This window comes from Thermobia domestica, chromosome 1 (genome assembly GCF_964235325.1).
Source record: "Thermobia domestica chromosome 1, izTheDome1.hap1.1, whole genome shotgun sequence".
Lineage (NCBI taxonomy): Eukaryota > Metazoa > Arthropoda > Insecta > Zygentoma > Lepismatidae > Thermobia > Thermobia domestica.
In genome coordinates, this window is record NC_137454.1 from 22288071 (window position 1) to 22309844 (window position 21774).

General features: G+C 37.2%; 1 protein-coding gene across 1 annotated transcript in view; it reads left to right on the forward strand.

The window, feature by feature from the left end:
* The window catches only part of LOC145665953 (1-acyl-sn-glycerol-3-phosphate acyltransferase alpha-like), a 91883-nt gene extending 74252 nt beyond the window's left edge, over positions 1-17631 (forward strand). The window contains exons 4-5 of the mRNA XM_081733059.1: positions 8436-8620; positions 16578-17631. Of these exons, the coding sequence (XP_081589185.1) occupies positions 8436-8620; positions 16578-16592 (200 nt within the window). The 3' untranslated portion in view covers positions 16593-17631. The remainder of the gene's footprint in view (positions 1-8435; positions 8621-16577) is intronic.
* The last annotated feature ends 4143 nt before the right edge of the window (positions 17632-21774 follow it).

The following is a 21774-nucleotide window of genomic DNA, read 5'->3' on the forward strand; positions in this document are numbered from 1 at the left end:
AAAGATTAGAGCTTTTCAAAGTTGCTTCAGAGATGGAGCTGAAGTCTGGATTCAGTCTGTCCTACATGAAATCCGTTCATTTGATGATTGTATCCGGCTATTCAAAAGTCAATATTGTAATGAGAAGACCGAGCTGATGCAGAAAAGGTATCTCCAATCTTTAAAGTATGACAAAAATAAATATTCCTCGTTGCTAGAATTTTCTTGGTTCTTGGTTGAAATGTACTATAACATTACCGAAAATCCTAACTTTCAGGAACTTTCAGGATTAATTTTGGGAAGCTTACCTTACGATGATGTAAGATTATTATCTGTTAATCCAAGTCAGAACTTAGTCGATTTGATGATTCAGATTGGGAATTTGTCTTCGATTACCGGTCCGCGTACCGGGTTTGAACCTCCTTCTAGGAAAAGATCATTTATTAAACAGGCGAAGGTTATCAAAACTAACCAAAACTTTAATCAGAATAAAACGGTTGATAGCAGTTGTCAAACTGAAAAGAGGAACCCGGAGTATTCTCAGAACTTTAATAATTATAATAATAATTGCAATCAGAACTCGTTTCGAGGTAATAATCGCAATCGACGATTTAGAGGAAGAGGAAATCGGTATCGAAATAATGGAAATCGATACTACAATAACAATAATAGTTATAATAACGATCGAGTAGAAGAAAATGATGGATCTAGACAGATGTCTAACAGTAACAGTGAAGGGTCTCCGAATTCGAGAGAACAGGTAACCAGTTCGGAAAACATGACTCGCAGCTGCCAATGAGAAAGGGGCAGGCAAGCTGCGAAGTACAAGACCCCTTTCGAAGTATTTGCACAGTGACCTCGTCAAACTCTTCTGATTCTACAAATCCGTTTTTAGTATTTCATGTTAATTTTGTAGTCGAAGACGATTATGTCTGTTCCTCGTCTGAATACTATTTTTCCCCTTCACCCATGATAAAAGGGAACATTGCGGGCATAGATCTGCGGTGTACGGTGGATAGCGGCGCTGAGCTGAATTTAATGGATTGGGAAGTATGGAAACGTTTAAAATTAACTTTCCCAGCGGCCAAGCTACATCCGTATACTAGACTCACTCTAGGAGCCTTTGCGGGAAAAGAAAAATTCCAAGTACAGGGATTACAAACTTTTAATTTAAATTTTCAAGGTCACCTTTTTGAAACTCCTATATTTGTAATGAAATACTTACGAACTGATATCATCTTAGGATGTCCCTTCCTGGATAAATTCAATGGTATTATTGATCGAGGTAAAAATGAAGTTAGACTCCAAACTTCGTCTGGGACTCAGATTTCCTTACAGACCATAAGGCCTGAAGTCTTATTTGTTGGAATTTCTTCGAATCGTGTGGAAGTTTCTTCACCCATATGGCCAGTTCGAGCTATTGAATGGACGGATAAGAACACTTCTTTAGTGACTTCAAACATTGAGGAACCTCAACAGTCAGTGAAGCAGCCTATGAATTTTCCGATGAATCCTGTTGAACATTATTCATCAGAGGATCCAGAGCCTAATGTTTCTGAGGTTGAAATTCAGGATTACGTTAAGTCGAGAATCGACTTAGATGAAAATTCGAAACAACGTTTAGCCAGTATTCTTTTGAAGTACCGATATTTATTTTCGGAGTATCCTAGACGGGTGCGTGCACCACTCTATAAAATTCAATTAATAGATGAGAAACCGATAGTAGGACCGTACTATCCTGTTCCCCAAGCACTTCAACCTGCTTTTGAGAAAGAACTTCAAACCTGGATCAAGCTTGGGTTAGCTAGGGAACAACCTTCTCCGTATCGTAATCCGATACACTGCGTACGTAAAGCGTCAGGAGGAGTACGTCCAGTTTTGGACCTCCGAGCTCTAAATCAGAAGGTTTTGGCGCCGAAAATTCAGGTGGAACCCATAGGCGAAATTTTGAACCGTGTAACCAAGGCGAAATATTTTAGTTCTTTCGACTGTTCCTCTGGATACTATGGAATTGGGTTAGATCTCACATCATATCCATGTACTAGTTTTGTATACGCAGGTCATCAGTATGTAATGTGTGTATTACCGATGGGTATTAAGAGTGCACCTTCAATTTTCCAGAATATCATGTACTCTTTCTTTGATCAGACTACTAAATCTTTTGCCACGGTCTACCTAGACGACATTTTAATTTCTAGTTTTTCCCTCGAAGACCACTTCGAACATTTAGAAAAGGCCTTTGAAATTTTTGCTCGTGCCAATTTCTCATTAAATTTTCGAAAGTGTCAGTTCATCCAACCCGAAACACATTTTCTAGGACACATTATCAGTGGAAACAATATCAAGGTTGATCCTCGACATAATGAGCCCATTCGTTGTTTCCCAATTCCGAAAACCAAACGGCAATTAAGAGCATTTTTGGGTTTAGTAAATTGGAGAAGAAAATTCATAGCTAATTTCTCTGCTTTAACATCTCCTCTATATGATTTGTTGAAAAAGGATAGGAAGTTTGTGTTCACTCATGATTTATTAGAATTATTTCACAAACTAAGAGAACTGGTAAGTCAACCACCGGCTCTTAGCCAGCCTGACTTTTCACTTCCATTCCATATTTTCTCAGATGCCAGTGGAGAAAATTTAGGAAGATTTCTTGCGCAATATCTTGAAGGTGAATCGTCCCCAGTCATTATTGCTTATGCTAGTAGAAGGGTAAAGCCACATGAGCTGTCCTTGTCCATTTTCCAACTAGAAGTATTAGCTATTCTCTTTCTTTGCGACCATTTCTCGCAATATATTCTAGGTCGTCCGACGGTTGTACATTGCGATAACGCAGCAGCTACGCATGCGTTTACCATGAAAAGTTTAGATCCTAGAACTACTCGTATTCTTCTAAAACTTCAAAGATACGATCTCCAATTTCAACATGTGTCATCAGAAGACAATTTCATTGCTGATATACTTAGCAGATATCCTCCGGAACTTCCTGGAGATAGTACCCATCTCTCGGTTAACTTGTTGTCTAATCTTGACTTTTCCTTTCTTAATCGTGAGGAATTTCTTCAAGGTCAATCTGACGATCCATTTTGTCAGAAAGTTCGGGAATCTCTCGTTAATCCATCGGAAGTCTCTGACTTCATAGAACATAAAGGTCTTCTATATCGTAAGAATGTTCGTACAAATCAATGGGTTCTCATTGTGCCACAATGTCTGGTTGATAACATTGTTGAAGCAGTTCATCTGTGAGGCCATTTTGGAGTGTACAAATGCTTGTCAGTATGTCGTAAACTTTTCTATTGGCGTAACCAGCGAAATTCTATAAAGAAATATGTGAAAGATTGCACTCGTTGTGCTGAGACTAAGTTCGCTAATCGGATCATTGCTAAGGAAGCATGTCAAATAGAACCTCAAGCTCCTCATGATAAGTTAGGAATAGATTTGGTAGGAAAGCTACCTTGTAGTAGTGGGTATTACTATCTTTTGTCGATTATTGACATTTATTCTAGATTTGTTGTCTACCTACCTCTTCGCACAGCACATGTTAAAGAAATTATTTCTGTCCTCAAACGAAAATACTTCTATTCTTTTCCATACCCTCGGGTAATTATATCGGATAAAGGTTCACAATTTACCTCACGACTCTGGAATTCTTTTTGTCATCAACATAATATAAAGCATCTTCAAACGTCTAGCTATTCGCCAAATGCGAATGGAGTAACTGAAAGGTCTCATAAGGAAATTAATCGAATTCTTCGGTTGGAGTGTAATACTCAACAAACCAATTGGAGTAAGGTCATCAAAATGCCTCAAGATCTTCTGAATCATTCCATTTGCAGTAGTACTGGGAAAACTCCTGCGGAGTTATTCCTCTCGTATTCTGCTACAGAAGCATTTAAGCGTTCATTCCCGTGGCCTTCTGAACTACAGGAGGAATCAGAAGCCCGGAAGCATATAGTAACTTCTATATGTAACCCTAAGAAAGAATGTCAGAAAATAAAGAGGACTGGAAGAGAAGTAAAATTAAAAGAAGGAGATTTAGTGATGGTTAAAACACACTATCTTTCTTCAGCTATTAAGAAAGAAACTTCTAAGTATCTTAATTGTTTTATTGGACCCTTTTTGGTTCATAAACTTTTAAAGAATTGTGCAGTTTTGCATAACTTGTCTGGCGAGTCAGTAGGTACTCAAAATTTTCAAAACTTAAAGATATTTGATTGTTCTCTGGAGAAGCGTAAGGAATTATTATCTAATTATCCTAATCAACATTTAGTTTAAATAAATATTGCTTGTCATTATAATTTATATAGTTTGTTCAGTCTTCATTTCTTAAGTGTCGAGTCATAAATTCAAAAGAAAAAAAGAGATTTTTTTTCTTTTCCAAGGCTCGGTGAGAACTGTAACATACTTTGTTTGTTACAGACAAGTTAATAGGCTCAATGTGAATTTTGAATTATATTACTCATATTATTATCGTAATTTTATAATAGGGCAATTTAAAGTATCCTTATGTTTATTATTCTTTCGCAAACATCGCGTTGAAATGCAGATTTTGTTGTGTTTAGACGTTGGTTCTCTTAGTAAACTGCTCTTGAGTTTGTTATCAATCTTCTTCTTCTTCTTCTATTGAGTCGCCCATAGTAGGAGAATATACAGGCTAGGAGCATTACGGAATGAGGCCAGTTTATAACGTTGATTTATAGTTCGAATTAAGGTTGTAGTATTCTTTCTTACTATATCTTTTGTTCATGAATATCTATATTCTATGCGAATTATCTTTATTTTGTTTAAAAAAGCTGTAATAAAAGTTTCACCAAAATTTCCAACAGCGGGAATGAGAGAGAAGCGAAGCGGTGAAACGACTGTCTTTATATATACTGTGTACTTCACCAAAAGCCGAACAAGAGTGGCGTCGTAATTTTCTTTCTTCTGTTAGAAGATTTTTTTTTTTTGTGATGGACTGAGAGCGAGTTCGTCGTTTTACTCTGCATAATAATACGCTCCAAGGAGTGAAATTATAGTGAGAACGTTATTCTCCCTAGGTTTTGGATGGAAGGGAGAAAATTCTAACAGATAAAAGGTGGAAGTGAATCACGCACATGGTGATTCTTGTGTAAGCTGAACAATGGCGTAAAAACTAATTATTTCTTCGTGTAGCAGCACTTCAGGTAACGTGACTAACTTTAAGTCTATCTACAATGACTATTCTGCATGTGAGCCTTGAAGTAAAGTGAACTTAATCTTGTTTTCTGGGAAACTTCAGTAGTAAAACTCGAACTGCCAAAGGTCAACGGATATATCTATATTTAGTTCAGTTGAATTATTTTGGAACACGAACCTACTGAATAAAACTATTCTTTCTTCGTATTAGCTACAGTGGTTTATCAGAGTTAGAAATTAAATATACAGTTGTTTATTAGAGTTAAGATAGCGAAAGCACTGGTGTTCTTCAGAAGTATAAATTAATATTTGTGAGTACGAAAATGTATGGTTCACGAGTGTATCTTATACACGGCATAATGTCCGAGTAAAGAGTTCCTATGGGGGAAACCTTCTCCCAAAGGGGCCCAGCCTGTGCGCGGCCTCGAATAGTCTTAGCCAGCCCTCTCATTATGTAAGTCGTAAGTAGCGTAAATCTCTCTCTCTCTCTCTCTCTCTCTCTCTCTCTCTCTCTCTCTGTTGTGAAGTTCATTAACTATTGAGTTAACCGTATTAGAAATGTATCTGAATATTTTCTATTAAAGCTTCAGTCCACGTGAAATTTCATATAATATATATATATATATTGATGGTATTTATCAGTGCTTCTTGCTATATGTGTTTAAAGTTCAAGTGATTTCATGGGTAAGTTTGCCATTTTACGAAGATTGTCTGAATAGCATCTATAGTTCTCCAAAGTTTGTCCACCTTCGGTTATCATATGTTACAGTAATAAGTTGAACGTTGTCCCTCTGCTTAGATTGCTGGTGTTTCTAACTACGTTATGTCGAATTGCTGTTTGTTCAGTAACTGTCTGTCTATAAAAAAATATATGTATATCTCGTCCATTCGTCCAATGTTGTCTAGTTAATATATATATACAAAGTCTCATCCAATTGTCCTGTATGAAGTGTATTATATACTATCGTGTCCATTGTCTACCTAATCCAGATTGTCTAGTATTGTCTATTATTACTGTCCACCTAACTTGTCCGCCCGAAAGGGAATATTATTATTACTAAACGTCCGAGTCATTAGTTGCTGTGTCTGCCCAGTGGATGTTCGGCTGTACACATTACTATTTGAGTGGCTACGGCATATTGAGTTATGCGAAATGTGTGAACGGAAATTCTATCATGCTGAAGTGGGGATTAAGACGTCAAGTGTACTATATTTGACTTCGTATAAATTGCATTACATTATAATCGATAGTAGAATGCGCCCATGGTTGGAGCTGCCGAACGGGGATGTCAGTAAATATTACCTCCGTTCCTTTATTGATTGTGTTTGGCACTTGAACTGAACCGGAAGCGGTAACACTTCTTTCAGCTGACGCTCGCTCAAGCGAGAATCACTCTGTTCTGTTATTATGTCGTACCTATGACGAGTGATGTGAAACTCTTAACTTTATTTAGTTGTCTGCGACTGCAATATGGTTGTTTCTCTTAAGTGGTGTGACGAAGTGTCAGGTAATAGTTTCTAACAGTTACAATACAATCTACTTCGACTATTGGTCTATGGACAGTTCTCTGGTAAGAAAAAAAAAGAAGTTAACAATAAAATCTGATAATGGTTGATATTGTAAACAAATTGGATATGGGATTGACAGACAGAATTCTAGATGTGTTCTATTGAAGTTTTTTTTTCTCACAATGTTATGGTACTATAATGAATATACTGGCACCTTACGTTAATTGTAGAAGTGTGGTTAACTACCACACCAGTCTGAGTTGAAGCATTGTTAATAAATAGTATCTGAAAATGATTTTTTTCCTTTTCAAAGTATTTAATATAACTAAGGTAAAATATTCATATATACATACATGTTTAAGCTGAGCTTTATTAAAGGAGTTGAGTGGAGCTATTACTCTCCCTTCTAATCTGCATCCACCGGAGGTAAGTTTCTGGTTCTTCATTCTTTTTGTTTCCGTTTTCGTTTATTATTTTTCCGTTGCGCGATAGATTCCCTTCTCGATTCCTTTCGAGGTTGCTAGGACTTCGAATTAGGGATCAAGAAGTGAGTTCAAGGGAGGTGGTCGTTACGTATTGGAAAGAATCAAAACTTCCCTTGAACTAGGCTTTTAGATTGTAGCAGTTGTTTTACACCATATAAGGTAATAGGACCTCATCCAAGATGATAAATTAGGTCAAAACCAAACACGTGGTACAAGGTAATGCTTACGTTTATATTTTGACAATTTTGTACCCCTAAAAGGAAATGAGGTGGACCATCCAAATTTATAGTGATACATACTAGGGTTCTATGCTATTATACCAAATGTTTAAATTCGGCAATTTCCAAAATTTAAGGGTTGGGCCAAGTACCCCTCCCAAAATTTTAAAGGGATGCATTAATATACCCATGTCTTGTGAAAGCTAATGGACTCCTGTATACGCCCATATAACTATATAGGGTAATAACACCTCATCAAAGGGGATAAATTAGGTCCGAAATTTAATTTTTTGGGGCAATTTTTTACCCATAAAAGGGAGTGACATAGACCTCCCAATACTAATAGAGGTATATACTATGGTCCTAGGTTACCATACCAAATTTTTAAATTTGGCAATTTAAGGGGGTGGTTCTATGTACCCCTTCCAAAATTAGGGGGTGGGCCAAGGTATCCCTGCCAAAATCTAGAGGGGTGGTCCTAAGTACCCCTAGGTCATTGACCCCGGCCAAGGTCATTGACCTTTGACCTATGACGTCACAAAGGTCGGGGTCAAAGTCCAGAAAGCGATCAAGTCAGGCCCTTACTACTATTACATAGGCACTCGTCAATTAATTACCCGTCAATAGCAGACACCATATTCTCTCTTCCGAGGGCGCCGATCCTGGAGGGCCGTGGAGGCCCGGCCCCCCAAAGCTCATGTTAGCCCCCGCATTATAACTATGAATATACAATATTTGGCATACTTTCAATGTGTTTTGTCTTGAAATCCTCAAGTATGCTTTCTACATCTGAATGCCCTCACTCCTCCCAAATTTACAGAGAAATTGGCGCCCTTGCTCTCGTCTTACAGTATCAAAAAGAAAAGAAGGAAAGAAAGAAATCAAAGAATAAAAAGGGAGATAAGAAAAAGGATAGAAAGGTGTTTGACCAGACGTATGCAGAAAATAGCTCATGGTAACTCTCGTAAATTTTAACAGCTGTTACTTATTCTTTATGAATGGTAAATTATATATATATTAATTGTATTTACTATTAATTTGATTTATCGCTGTACAGATAAGGAATTAATTGCTTATTTTATTTTTTTAGTGACTGGAACCTATTTCCAACTGGTAGCTCCAATTGTCCCAGCAATCAAACATGAGCTGTTATTTGCTGGTGTACTAGGCATTTATATGTGGTTTGCCAAATTTGTATTTATTAAGAGGTGCTCATCCCAAATGGAAAAAACTCGTCTAAATAGTGAAATTGATAAATGCCTAATGAAAGATAAGGTTAGTTAAACGAGTTCATTGAATTATTAAATTCTATTATACATAAGCAAAATGCAAAAAGGGACACCAAATCATGATGTCCAGTAATTAGCTGGTGTATATATAAAGGAAACCATATTACAGCTTACAAAAAGTCTACCGGGTTAGGTAGATCATTTACAAGCGCGTGATGTGTGGTCAGCTCATCAACTATCAAGAGCATAATTTCTTGCTTTTAAGGTTTTCTATAATGCTTACCACTTGCCTATGATACCAAGTCATACGGAAAAGAAATTTCTACATAAGAATCCGAACTCAAACTAAACGCACTACAGAGGCTGATTCGTTTCCATCGGAACAACTGACAGAAAGCTATACCTGTCAAACCAGAATTCACAAAGCAAGTGAACTGTGCGCAAAAGTGTACCAGTCTCTCAGCTGTTGTGTAGCGGAGTGAAGGTGTTGTACTGGGCAAAATGACGCCAAAACAACACTTTTGCGAAAGATGCGTTGTAGCTCTCTTCTATGTAAGCTTTAACATATTCCGGATAATAGGAACGATGCCGAAACTATGGGTTTGTGGTGGAACGTGCCACTGTTAATGTTATAATCAAACATTATGCATAACATCTTCCTCCGTAAGTCACATCACGGACGAAGTGAGAGCGTGAGTAAAGCTTTTATTAAAACTCTGGTGGACTGTGAAAATCCATCCTCACAGCGTGTTGTGGACAACCGATTTATATGACACATTGGACAGTCATTGTGCAACCCATCACATATTCAGGTTGCAAACTGTCTGAAAGGTCACTGTGCACGGCTCAACACCACTGCATATTATGGGGCAAAAGGGCAAAGGCTATAAGAGGGCCACTACATAGTGACTGTTGGGAATTTGTTGTGACTATGGTTACAACAGGTTAGATTACCCTGGTAGTCAGGAAGTGCGTCAGGCCCGTAATACAGCAAATTATAGATGCGTTAAAATATTAAATAATACTTTTGATAAAGTGGATACTTTCAAATATTTAGGATCAATATTAATAGAAGAAAATCATATTCACGAAGAAATTAAATGTCGACTAAAAGCAGGGAATTCGTGTTACTATTCGGTTCAAAATCTCTTGTCGTCGTGAATTCTGTCGAAGAATTTGAAGCTTAAAATATATAAAACGATAATCATGCCTGTTGTTCTGTATGGTTGCGAAACATGGTTGCTTACTCTGAGGGAAGAACATAAACTGAAAGTATTTGAGAACAAGATCCTAAGAAGAATATTCGGACCCAAGAGGAACGGGAATAATGAATGGGGGAAACTTCAAAACGAGGAACTACATAATTTATACCGTTTACCAAACATTGTTAGGGTCATCAAATCTAGGAGGCTCAGATGGGTAGGTCATGTAGCCAGAAAGGAAGAAAATAGAAATGGTTTCAAATTTTTGACTGGAAATCCAATCGGAAAACGACCATTAGGAAGACCTAGGCGCAGATGGGAAGACAATATTAAGATGGATCTCGCAGAGATAGGAATACAAAGTAGAAACTGGATCCAGTTGGCTAAGGACAGAAGTCAGTGGAGAGCTTTTGGAACGCGGCATTGAAACTCCGGGTTCCATAGGCATAGAGTTAGTTTTATTATTATTATTATTATTATTATTATTATTATTATTATTATTATTATTATTATTATTATTATTATTATTATTATTATTACTTTAATGGGGACGTCAGGATCAAAGCCATTTGTCTCTGTCACGACCAACAACACAATAGTACAAACACGGACTGCCATAACGAACCCAAGCTACATCATCCCTGCTCCCTCTCATTATAACAAATTTATCCTTATGTCTAGTTGCCAGAGCCTCATTACTCTGCATTATAATGATTGCAGTATCTAGGATGTTCTACGAGGAAGTGAGGTTGGCATTTCGGCACGCACAAGGGAACGCCTCTTACATCCCATCCTAATAGTCAGGAGGCAGTACAATGTTGATCAGGGTGGTATGATTGTGCACCTGGAAAACACTCAATGCTATATAATTTTGCTTTACGATTTCAAATTTAGAAATTCTGCACAGCAAACTGCAAAATTCATCAACAATTCATTTGGGCCAGAAGTAACGAATGAACGCACCATTACCCGTTGGGTTGTCAAATTTCATTTTGATGACGCTGCATTGTAAAATGAGGTCTGTGGGCACTGACCAACATCATGTTTGGATGAGCTCTCCTGAAACATTGCGGAAGTGAATCGTTTAGAAAAAATGTTCGTGCTATTCCAGAGGAGTTGAGCGTACACCATAATATTTTCGTTAAGCGGTTCGTGGGATGGGCAAAGCGAGAAAGTTGAACTCATGCATGGTTCATCAGTTGATACAGACCAGCAAGAATCGCCGTCCGGAAATGTCGAGTTCTCTGAGTGTAAGGATTAACTGGGAACTTTTCCTGTATCAGATTATACCTTCAGATGAAAAATGGCCAACCCCAAACCTTCAGGACATGGTTGGATCGTGAGCAACGTCCGGGACAGATTTGCTGGTATAGCCGTCTATGGTGGTAATGATCCTTCATGACTTTCCTAAATGGAGTGAAACCATAAGTACACATGAAGCCGTGACTTCCATAACCACATAAGTTCAGCTGGAGAGATATTGAGAAAACTCAATAGAAACTAAATATTTGATGTTGGTTTCCAAGTTCACATTTCCAACAAATATTTAGTTTTTTAATGAGTTTTTCTATATCTCTTCAGCTGAACTTGTGTGGTTACGGAAGTCTTGACTTCATATCTTTACAATGCTGAACTCTATGAAATGTACTGCCAACCTATCTGCAAACATGCAACAACTTTTAACAGAAATGGTGTCCTCATATTGGTTTGACAATTCTCGCCCACAGTTACACAAGAAGCGCTGCAGGTTCTCTATGAATTGCAGTATGAAACCTCTTTCACTTAGCGTATTACCCCGATATATCTCCCACGAACTATCACTTCATTTGGCATTTCGATCACTTGTTTGGAGGAAAGACCTTTCCTTATGATCGGAGAGCGCAATGTAATCTTGAGGACCACTTTGTGTTGCAGACTCTAAAGAACGAAAAACAAACGTGAGCTGCTAAATCATGTGGTTGCAGACGGCAACTCATTTTGATTAAAAAAGTATTGGAGATTGATTACCTTTCCTTTTAGCTTTGAAAATGACGTACTTGAGGCGTACATTTCATTCACAGCAAACTAAAATATTTAAAATAAGATAAAGCACACTAATTATTATTAACATTATATTTGATAAGTCTGATTAATATTCATTTGAGTCAGTGGTTCGTGTCAGAAATTTTTCAATTACTTGTTTGCTAGCAAAATATAACATTAAATAACATTACACAATATACACATCTTCCCTTCTATTCAATTTCTATCTAACGTCTTTATTCTTTTTCGCATACATTGTCATAACCCTAAGGCCTTTTTTCTGCATGAACTAAAATAGTGTTCTGTTTACTAGAACATACAATACTATTGTTTGTTATATAAATTTAACGCAAGAATCCAATAAAAAATTTTAAAAAATCATACATATAAAAAGTAAATCATACATATAAAAATAAATCATACATATAAAAATTAAATCATACATATAAAAAATAAATCATATATATTAAATCTATATTATAAAAGAGAACGTACAAATCCTTTGTTCCCTCATCACGCTAATACGGCTGAACCAATTTCTTTTATTTTTGGGGGGTTATTAGGATTTGGACCCTAGATGGTTTTTATCATATCACTTTAATTTTTAATTACCAGTGTCTTGAGATAATTGACCATTCAAGTGTCCATAACGTACAAATCCTTTGTTAGTTCATCATAGGTATAAAAATAAACGTATTTATATGCAACCCGCATGACCGTGTCACTCGGCGGGTTAAGATAAATGACAGGCGATATAATATCACTTGAAAGCGAAAAAGTAAAAATTATCTAAGTAACAAAGTTTATTGCGTTCCGGGGTGACCGCAGCGAAGCGGGGCGGGTTAACATAAATGACAGGCGATATAATGTTAACATTTACTGCAATCTTCTATGGTTTTTATCATATCACTTGAAAGCGAAAAAGTAAAAATTATCTAAGTAACAAAGTTTATTGCGTTCCGGGGTGACCGCAGCGAAGCGGGGTGAACGCTGCTAGTCATACATATAAAATAAATCATACATACATAGTAAATCATACATATAAAAATTAAATCATATATATAAAAATAAATCAAAGATATTAAATTATACATATAAAATAAATCATACATATAAAAAAATCATAACTAACTAACTATAATAACTAACTCTATGGTTTATGGAACGCGGAGGTTCAATGCCGCATTCACAAAAGCTCTCCACTGACTTCTATCCCTGGCTAACTGGATCCAGTTTCTACTTTGTATTCCTATTTCTGCGAGATCCATCTTAATATTGTCCTCCCATCTACGACTAGGTCTTCCTAATAGTCGAGATATAAAAAATAAAAACCATACATATACAAAAAATCATACATATAAAAATCATACAAAAATCATACATATAAAAAAATTACATATACAAAACATCATTAAAAAAATTGGTTTTACTTTTTACTAGAAGAAGGGTTTCTTTAAGGTACGAGGTGTGTTCAAAAAGTATTGAACCTTCGATAGGCAAAAATACATTTATTGATTTGGAAATCCGAAACACTAATCCTCTTCAAAGTAGTCTCCTTAATAAAAATGAAATGAAATCTTTAAGTTTAACGTCCCACGTTTATGCCGGTTAGGCTAAAGGAGACGGTGATTATGAGAAAATGAATGAAATGGTGGAATGAAGAAATTGGGAGGAAACGGGAGAACCCCGAGAAAACCCACGCACACGGTGTTTGTCCACCACAAAGTCCACACGGCGCGAGCTGGGATCAAACCAGGGACCCCAAGCAACGCTCTACCACTGAGCCACCGCGCCCCCGAAAGCTCCTTAATAATGCACACAGTTCTCTCAGCGCTCCCGCCATTGCTGGAAACATTTCTGGAACGCTGTTTTTGGAATGGTGACCAACCGTCGCATTCTGCATGATGTCCTCTCTTGACTCAAGCCGGGTCACTTTTAGTGGCATTGGAAAATAGCCAAAAGTCACACGGAGCCATGTCGAATGAGTAAGGTGCCTGAGGATACACAGGAAACCGTTTTGTTTGAGCCTGAAAGCCTGAATGAAATGCGCAGAATAGGCTCCATTATTAGCAGCTTCGGTACAAATTCCGCTGACACTCTCTTCATGTCCAAATTCACTTTCAAAATTGAATGTACCGATCCGAAGCTTACTCCTATATCGTTCACAATTTCTCGGACTGTGATACTTCGGTCCTTCAAGATCACAGTCCGCACTTGCTCAATGGCGTTGTCAATCCGGCTTGTTGAGGGTCTAACTGAACATGGTTCACTGCAGGGTGCGAAATCATTTGAAAATGGCGGAAGGGAAGAAGTTAAGCAATCCACACTAATACTTCGTGGAGCCTCCAAAAAAATAAAATATTAATGTATTATTATTATTACTAATAATAATAATAATAAATATTCAAACTAGTCGTCATTATTTAAAAATGCTTTAATAATGTTATTTATTCATTTAACCAAAATTGGTAACTTATCTACTGCATTTAATATACACTTCGGTGCGTATGGTCCAGGGTTAGACTCTCGTGGGAGCACAGTACCCTTCTATGTACCATCATATTGAAGACTGCATTCACGAAAATAGTGGTAGAGATCTATAAGTTAGAAATAATTGTCCCTGAAAATCGATGTCCTAACCAAGCTTTAGAACTACTAACTTGAAGCACTGCACCTGGCCAGCCATAGATTCCCATGATCTGTACAGTCAGAGTATAGTTTTTACTATTATTTATGAAATTCTCGTTTCTTCGCTACGTACGTAGTGTTTGAGCTTGGTCGTTCAGATATCCGGTCACCTTTGTAAGTCTAAATAATACTGTGTATCTATATTGTATTATTAGCAAGAATATGTTATTATAAATAACAGATATGATTTGAATACAAATACTTGATAGACAACAAAAAGCCGTGTTGCCTCAGTGGTAGAGCGCTCACCTCAGGTGCGTGGGATCATTGGCTGGATCCTAGCTCGCGCCAAATTCTACTGTCGCGATACTTTTAAGTTTTGAAGCTGTAGATGACTTACTGAACAACTTGAAAAGTTTGCCTAACAAACATTCAAAGTTGTGAACAGCATTCACAACACCAAAAACTCAAGATACAAGATCCATTCGATGTGCCATGCACTGTACGCTAATTAGGCACGGGTTGACATTTCTTCTAATTTGAGCAGCAACACCTTCGTTTCTTCCAGTAAACACTGCATCCCCGTCCGAACTAAATCCAACAAGTTTTTCTTTAAGATTAAAAATATCTATGCCATCTTCGGAAAATGCTTAAATAATTTTCTCTTTAAGAGATTTTGCATCGGCATTTTCTACAGGCACTAATTTATAAAAACGACAACAAGGTTTATTTTCTTCGGCCGCATATGTTACATATAACAGCAAGTGCTTATCCGCAAACCTGTTTGTAGATTCGTCCATTGAAATTGAAAAACAATCTGTTTGTTTGAGAAATTTTACCAATTTTGCATGGAACTGGTACGCTAGAGAATAAAGGTTTTCATCTCGTCAACAACCGAAAAAGTTAAACACCTGATCCTTTTACAAATAAACTACGTTTTTTTAAAAACAGGCATTCATTTAAAATTATTATTTGTCTCAAAATTTTCATTATAGACCTAATTATACTTTCCTATTATGGTGTCCCCTCTTACAGATTTTGGTGAGGGGGAAACACAGGTGTAACATTTTTGATGGGGGGAAATCCCTCCCGTCCCCCCGGGATTTCGCATTCTGGTTCACTGTCCACTGATGTGCGGTCATCTTTGAAGCGGTTGTATCACTCCTTTATGTGTGAAGTGCTCATGCACATGCCATCGTCCCCGAAAGCCTGTTGAAACTTGTAAATGGTTTCCGCTTAGTTATCGCCAAGCTTTGCACAAAATTTGGTGGTAATATCGCTGCTCAAGTTTTTCTGCTCATTTTTACAAAAACTGAAATCTGAAGACCATTCACTTCACGTCTTCACTCGGTGGCCGACTGCCAGCGTCTTATGCTTTCTGCGGGCGGGAAAAAAATTTACAACTACGCATGAGTGTTCCCTTCTACAACTACACTGAAGAAATCTCCTGCGTTTGATTGGTTTACGCGGGAAAAAAATTAGGTTCAATACTTTTTGAACACCTCGTATACTTCAACGGGGGTTTAATCTCTCCCAATAGAATTTGGCCATCTGTTGGAGCTAAGTTAAACAAAGAGCACGTCCTCGTCTCAGAAATAAGATAAGAATTATGTTTCTTGTCTCGTCTCGAATTTAAAAAGAGTCTTCTCGTCTCTTTTCAAGATGAGAATCAAGGCGACACGAGAAATGTTTCTTCTTCTGAGCGACACTATCTGTGCTGCACACGCATTTTTTTTTTTTTTTTTTTTGACCAATGAGAAAAGGTTTAAAAGTCATCTAATACCATACTGTTTGACTATCTCTTAAATTTTTCATCTTCCTAATGTATTCTAGAAAACTTAAAATGCTGTTGGAAAGCATAAAAGGTAGATACTTAAATTGTATACAGGCCCGTAGCTAGCCCAAAAATTTAGGGGGGGGCGGTAGAAGTTAGGGGGGCCCGGTAGAAGTTAGAGGGGGCGACCCAATCATATTATACTTCATCATCATATTATAGTTCATTTGCAAGCCTATCGTGAAATTTTATGGGGGGCAGCCAAAGTTTAGAGGGGCCCCCTTGCCCCCCCCTTCTTGGATACGGGCCTGATTGTATATAATGTGATGTATTAATAAATACAGAAGATTAATAATTGGATAATTTGCTTTTCACAGTTAAATTTGTTATAAAGTTCCTGGCGCCCATTTCAACTGAAGGTTTGACTGCAAATGATGTTGACCAACTAATTTCGGAAACAAGAAAACTAATGGATGATCAATACCAGCAATTCAGGAAAGAATTTAACTGTTAAATGCATTACGGCGTATTATACGACGTAGTAAAGACAGTTTCACTCAAAAATAATCAGGGATAAACCAGATGAAATCGTTGTTGGATGGCGAGATAAAGGTTTCAAATAGTTTATAGAATTACCATACAGGTGGCGTTAGTCTAGAAGCAAACATATCATATTACATGGTAAAGACAGTCTCACTCAATATAATCAGGTATAAACCAGTTGATGGATAATGAAATAGAGGCTTCAAATAGTTTATAGAATAGTCATGCAGGTGGCGTTAATGTAGAAACAACCAAAGCATACGAAAAAGTAGACAATCCCATTTAATATTATCAGAGAAAATATAAATGACGAACGGCTGCTTGGATATCGAGAGACAGGCTTCTAATAGTTTATAGAATTGCCACAAAGGTGGCGTTAGTGTAGAAGCAAACATATCATACAATGTAGTAAAGACAATCCCACTGAATGTAATCAGAGGTAATACAGGTGAACAACAGCTGTTTGGATATCGAGAGATAAGTTTCAAATAGTTATAGAATTGTAGTACAGGTGGCAGTTAGTGTAGGAGTAAAGCATCAGCAATGTACATTACGTAAAAGAGTTTGATTTCTCAGTGTAGACAACATGAAAATGTTTGAATTTCTTTCACATATCAACAATGCATTTCGTCTCATGTGTCACTCCTGTCAGCTGATTAGATATCTTGCTACGGGTGTACAAACTAAACTTGGTAAATCGATTGTAAGTAGAATTTAAGAGCATCTATTAATATTTAAGGATACGTAACTCATTACACAATAAATGTACTCCAATTATATATTATATATGGTTTAAATAAAGAACTTGCAATTTAATACATTTTAATCGTGCTCTGTTATAAAGGAATTTGGTTTATCAGAACTTCTATATATGTATTTACACCTCTGTGTCTCCGTGTTCATAGGTCTGAATATTATGTAGCGCGCACGCTTTTACCAGAAAAGCTTTATTAGGTAATATAAGAAAATTACCAAGGTCTTAGCTCCCTGCTGGTCTAGTGCTTAGTGCCTGCTCCTTTGGGTTCATGTGTTACTATTTCGATTTCTGGTGGAAAATCATTAAAAATTTATTTTCTCAATCATTCACAATCATTAATCATTTGTCTTCTTTACCCTAATAATCTTAAACATAGGACGTTAAACTTAAAAAATCATTGTCATTTTATAAATTTATTATTATTACTATTATTGTTAGTAGTATTCTTAATCCGTATTGGTGCTATTACTGGCGCTTGTGTCTTCGGTGCACGGGGTCCCGGGTTTTATATCCGATTGGAGAGCCTTGAAAAATTTGAATGTACTATGGTGGGTCGGATTCCTCATTCAATTGTAGACCCGCGTCTAATATAGCCTTGCTATTAAAAATTGGCGCTAAATAATAATAAGTCAAACATTCCTCGTTGCTCAATTGGCTAGCATGAATGCCTTTGATGCACATGGTTCGAATTTCATGCATTAAGCGGTAGTGTTACGTCTCATATAGCCATGGTGCTAACAAGGATCATGAAATTCAAAATAATATAAAAAAATCTACAAGTAGTTTTAAAGCATTGTAGAGAGGGGATGGAAGGACGAAAACTCTTAACATCGTTTTCGTTAAGATGAATTCTCTTGTAAAATTTATATAACAATGATTCCATTCCGATTATTTCTGAATGAACCAATTGAAAACACAAGCCAGAGATACTGTATTTAAAAATGTTGGGAAGTTGTATTATTTCAAGAATATCAGTTCATACACAGATTATTTAACCACTTGCCTTATTAACCCGAGTATACTCAGAATCCTGTTATGTGTAACATATTATTAACCCGAGTTTACTCGTAGGATCTGTAACAAAAGTTTGCATTTTTCTGCGAACCCGAGTATACTTGCTGCAGAGTTAACTCGGGATAATAATGTTAAAGGTTTTATGATGTCATAGCACCGTCACTTATATATTTTGTTTCAACCGTTTTTAGTGGCATCAAGTGTACATTCCAAAAAGCAAATAAAAATGTGTAGAATAGGTAAAATCATTGCGACTAAAATATGTAAGGCAAATGGTTGAAAGAATTAAGTTCATAATCTCTCCGAAAGTAGAGCGTGAACTCGCGGAGGACAAAGGCGACCCGGTATACACCTAAATACAACTTTGTTAACAGGTATATGATTTAACAAAGCTCTCTTGTAACTATGATTAATTCACGCGCCGTTGAAGTAGGAGTGTCTAGTTCAATTCCTGGAGGAAGACCGTGTGGTTCGAATCCCGTATTAACCTATAAATCCGCGGCTTATATAGCAAAAAACGATCAACGCAAAAAACAATCAACCAACATGCTTATGTCCATCTGCTATACCTCGAGTTTGTATTGTTCTTTCTAGGAAATATTAAAATTGTTTAATTTTTTCATTAGAAATAAGCTGGAAGCTTTACCAATGTTGTACAGCGGTGGACACTTCTAAATGGTACAGCCATATGGAGATTTACGGCTAAGGTGTACCATTTAGAAGTGTCCACCGCTGTACAAATTCCATCCTTAGTTGACTATTTAACGTTTTTCATTTGGCGTATAGAAACTAAAGGGTAGCTTCCAAATGGAACAGACCTAATGGACCCTTGAGCTGTGTTAAGATAATAAGTCTGACACTTCCCTTAACTTCGACACATAGTGGAAGCAGCATAGTCAGCATCATGCTCCAGCAGACATTGCTTATCCAAACTAATGTGATATAGTCAGTACATGCTCTACCCGCCATTGCTTATCCAAGCTAAGGTGATATAGTCAGCACCATGCTCCAGCCGCCTTTGTTTATCCAAACTAAAGTGATATAGTCAGCACATGCTCCAGCCGCCATTGCTTATCCAAACTAAAGTGATATAGTCAGCACCATGCTCCAGCCGCCATTGGTTATCCAAACTAAGGTGAAATAGTCAGCACCATGCTCTACCTGCCATTGTTTATCCAAACTAAAGTGATATAGTCCGCACATGCTCCAGCCGCCATTGCTTATCCAAACTAAGGTGATATAATCAGCACCATGCACCAGCTACCATGGATTATCCACAATAAGAGATATAGTCAGCAGCATGCTCCACCCGCCATTGTTTATCCAGGCTGTGCTAGCTGTCCATCTCACAAAGAATGAGTGAACCTTATAAGGTTTTCTGTACGAAGCTGCATATAGGTTTCTTACTTAGCAAGGATCAATCTGTACAGCCGCAAATAAACGCAAAACATGTTTTCGTTGTCTGCATTTGAAGAACACAAACAATCGTGGCAATATGCTTTGATAAACGTAATCTGGTTGTGTACGAACATTGCACAGTCTCATTCTTGTGTACGAGCTAGATTTTCTGTTTTGGATTAAAATAAAACACATGGTGAAATTTGACGCAAGTGCTGACGTCATTTTCATCACATAGTTTTGAACAAAAGTCTTTCTTAAGCTTCCTTTGACCATGTATAAACCACTTCAGACTTTTCGTACACCAACTTCATTCTTTCCATTTTTTTGATACCCATATTTCGATATCTCGATTTATTCATTCTCAGATATTGTTTTCACTGCTCTTTCAAGAGATTAAAAGAAAATAATTAAAGCACCAGGGCATTTCTAAAGTTCCCCGCCTGACAGTCAAATATCACGCCTTTGGTTACAAGCCGTCTATGGTATATGGTGCCATCTATGGAAAAGATAATGTATCAGTTTTAACTGTCTAGCTGCACCAGTACACTGGAGTCAGTCATTTAAATCAAATCACTGTGCGATGAGCTTGTCTGTTGCATGTCAATGCTCCAGCACATACTTCTGTTGTTGCCAAAGCTACAGTGAAAGACTGTAACTTCGAGGTGATTCAACATCCGGCCTATAATCCAGATTTAGCTCTGCAACCTTGACAACAACAGTTATGTAGTATAACAGACCTCTTAAATTCCACCGGATTCGACCTCTAGAATATTGCTTGGGTCTGTTGTAAATTACTGAATAGTACTACAATCAGTATCTACCAGAATTTATAAACTAAATTTGTAAAGTACTTGCAACTCAAATAGTAAGCATCAGGATGATGTCTGGATTTCTTAATAAAAGATGAGAGATTGGGTTTTGTAAGTTTTATTACAAAATAGGTGAGTGTGTATAATGGAAATGTGTGTATGGAAGATCGAGGATTTAATTACACAGGTCTACAAAAATAAAACAATGCTAAGCTGTTTCGGTTTAGTTAAGTGATTCGTTTGTGTTGGGGTGCGCTGAATTCAGGAATGACAACCGTTTTGTCCCGGGACGTATGGGTTTCGAACAAACGGGTGGTCATTGTTGAACAAAAATATGAACACAAATATGCGATTTACAGAAACACCATTAACAGTGTAACACAAATTAATGTACAGAAACTGGCACATATGTGAAGACAAAAAAGTAATACCACCCTCAATCAGATTGCTTGTGAAATCGTCTTTTCTAAAGGCCAAACTTTGTTTGAAACTTGTCCTTTTGTAGGTGGCTGCCGGAAGATCCCTAAACAACATCCAGCAGTACTCTGCCATCATCGTAACACTCCGGTTCTCCTGATAGTGTCGTTCGATTTCTTTGATATCTTGATGGAAACGCTTCCCCTGCTCTTCACTCAATGCTCGCACATTGTCAGGAAAGTAGTCAAGGTGGGAGTTTAGAAAATGGACTTTTAAGGTCATGGAGCAACCAAGCTTTCGGAACACGTGCAACATTTTTCCACCATGTCCTTGTACTGTGGGTCCTCTCGGTTTCCCAAAAACGTTTTGATGACCACAGTAAAAGGCAACCCAAGCCTCTTTTTGAGTTGGAGTCATTGAACTGATGAAGTCTGACGGACATGAGTTTTCTAATATCAGGGCCAACAAAAACTATCGTACTCGCGTACTCGTAGTATTTGAGCAACAAACAGTGTAGCCAGAACTACCAACGGTTTACAAATCTAAAATGTAATTTTACTAAATTCACTTTATGAACAGATTTATTGTTTTTGTTTTTTCTTTGTAATCTCGTACTCTGATTCATGACACATT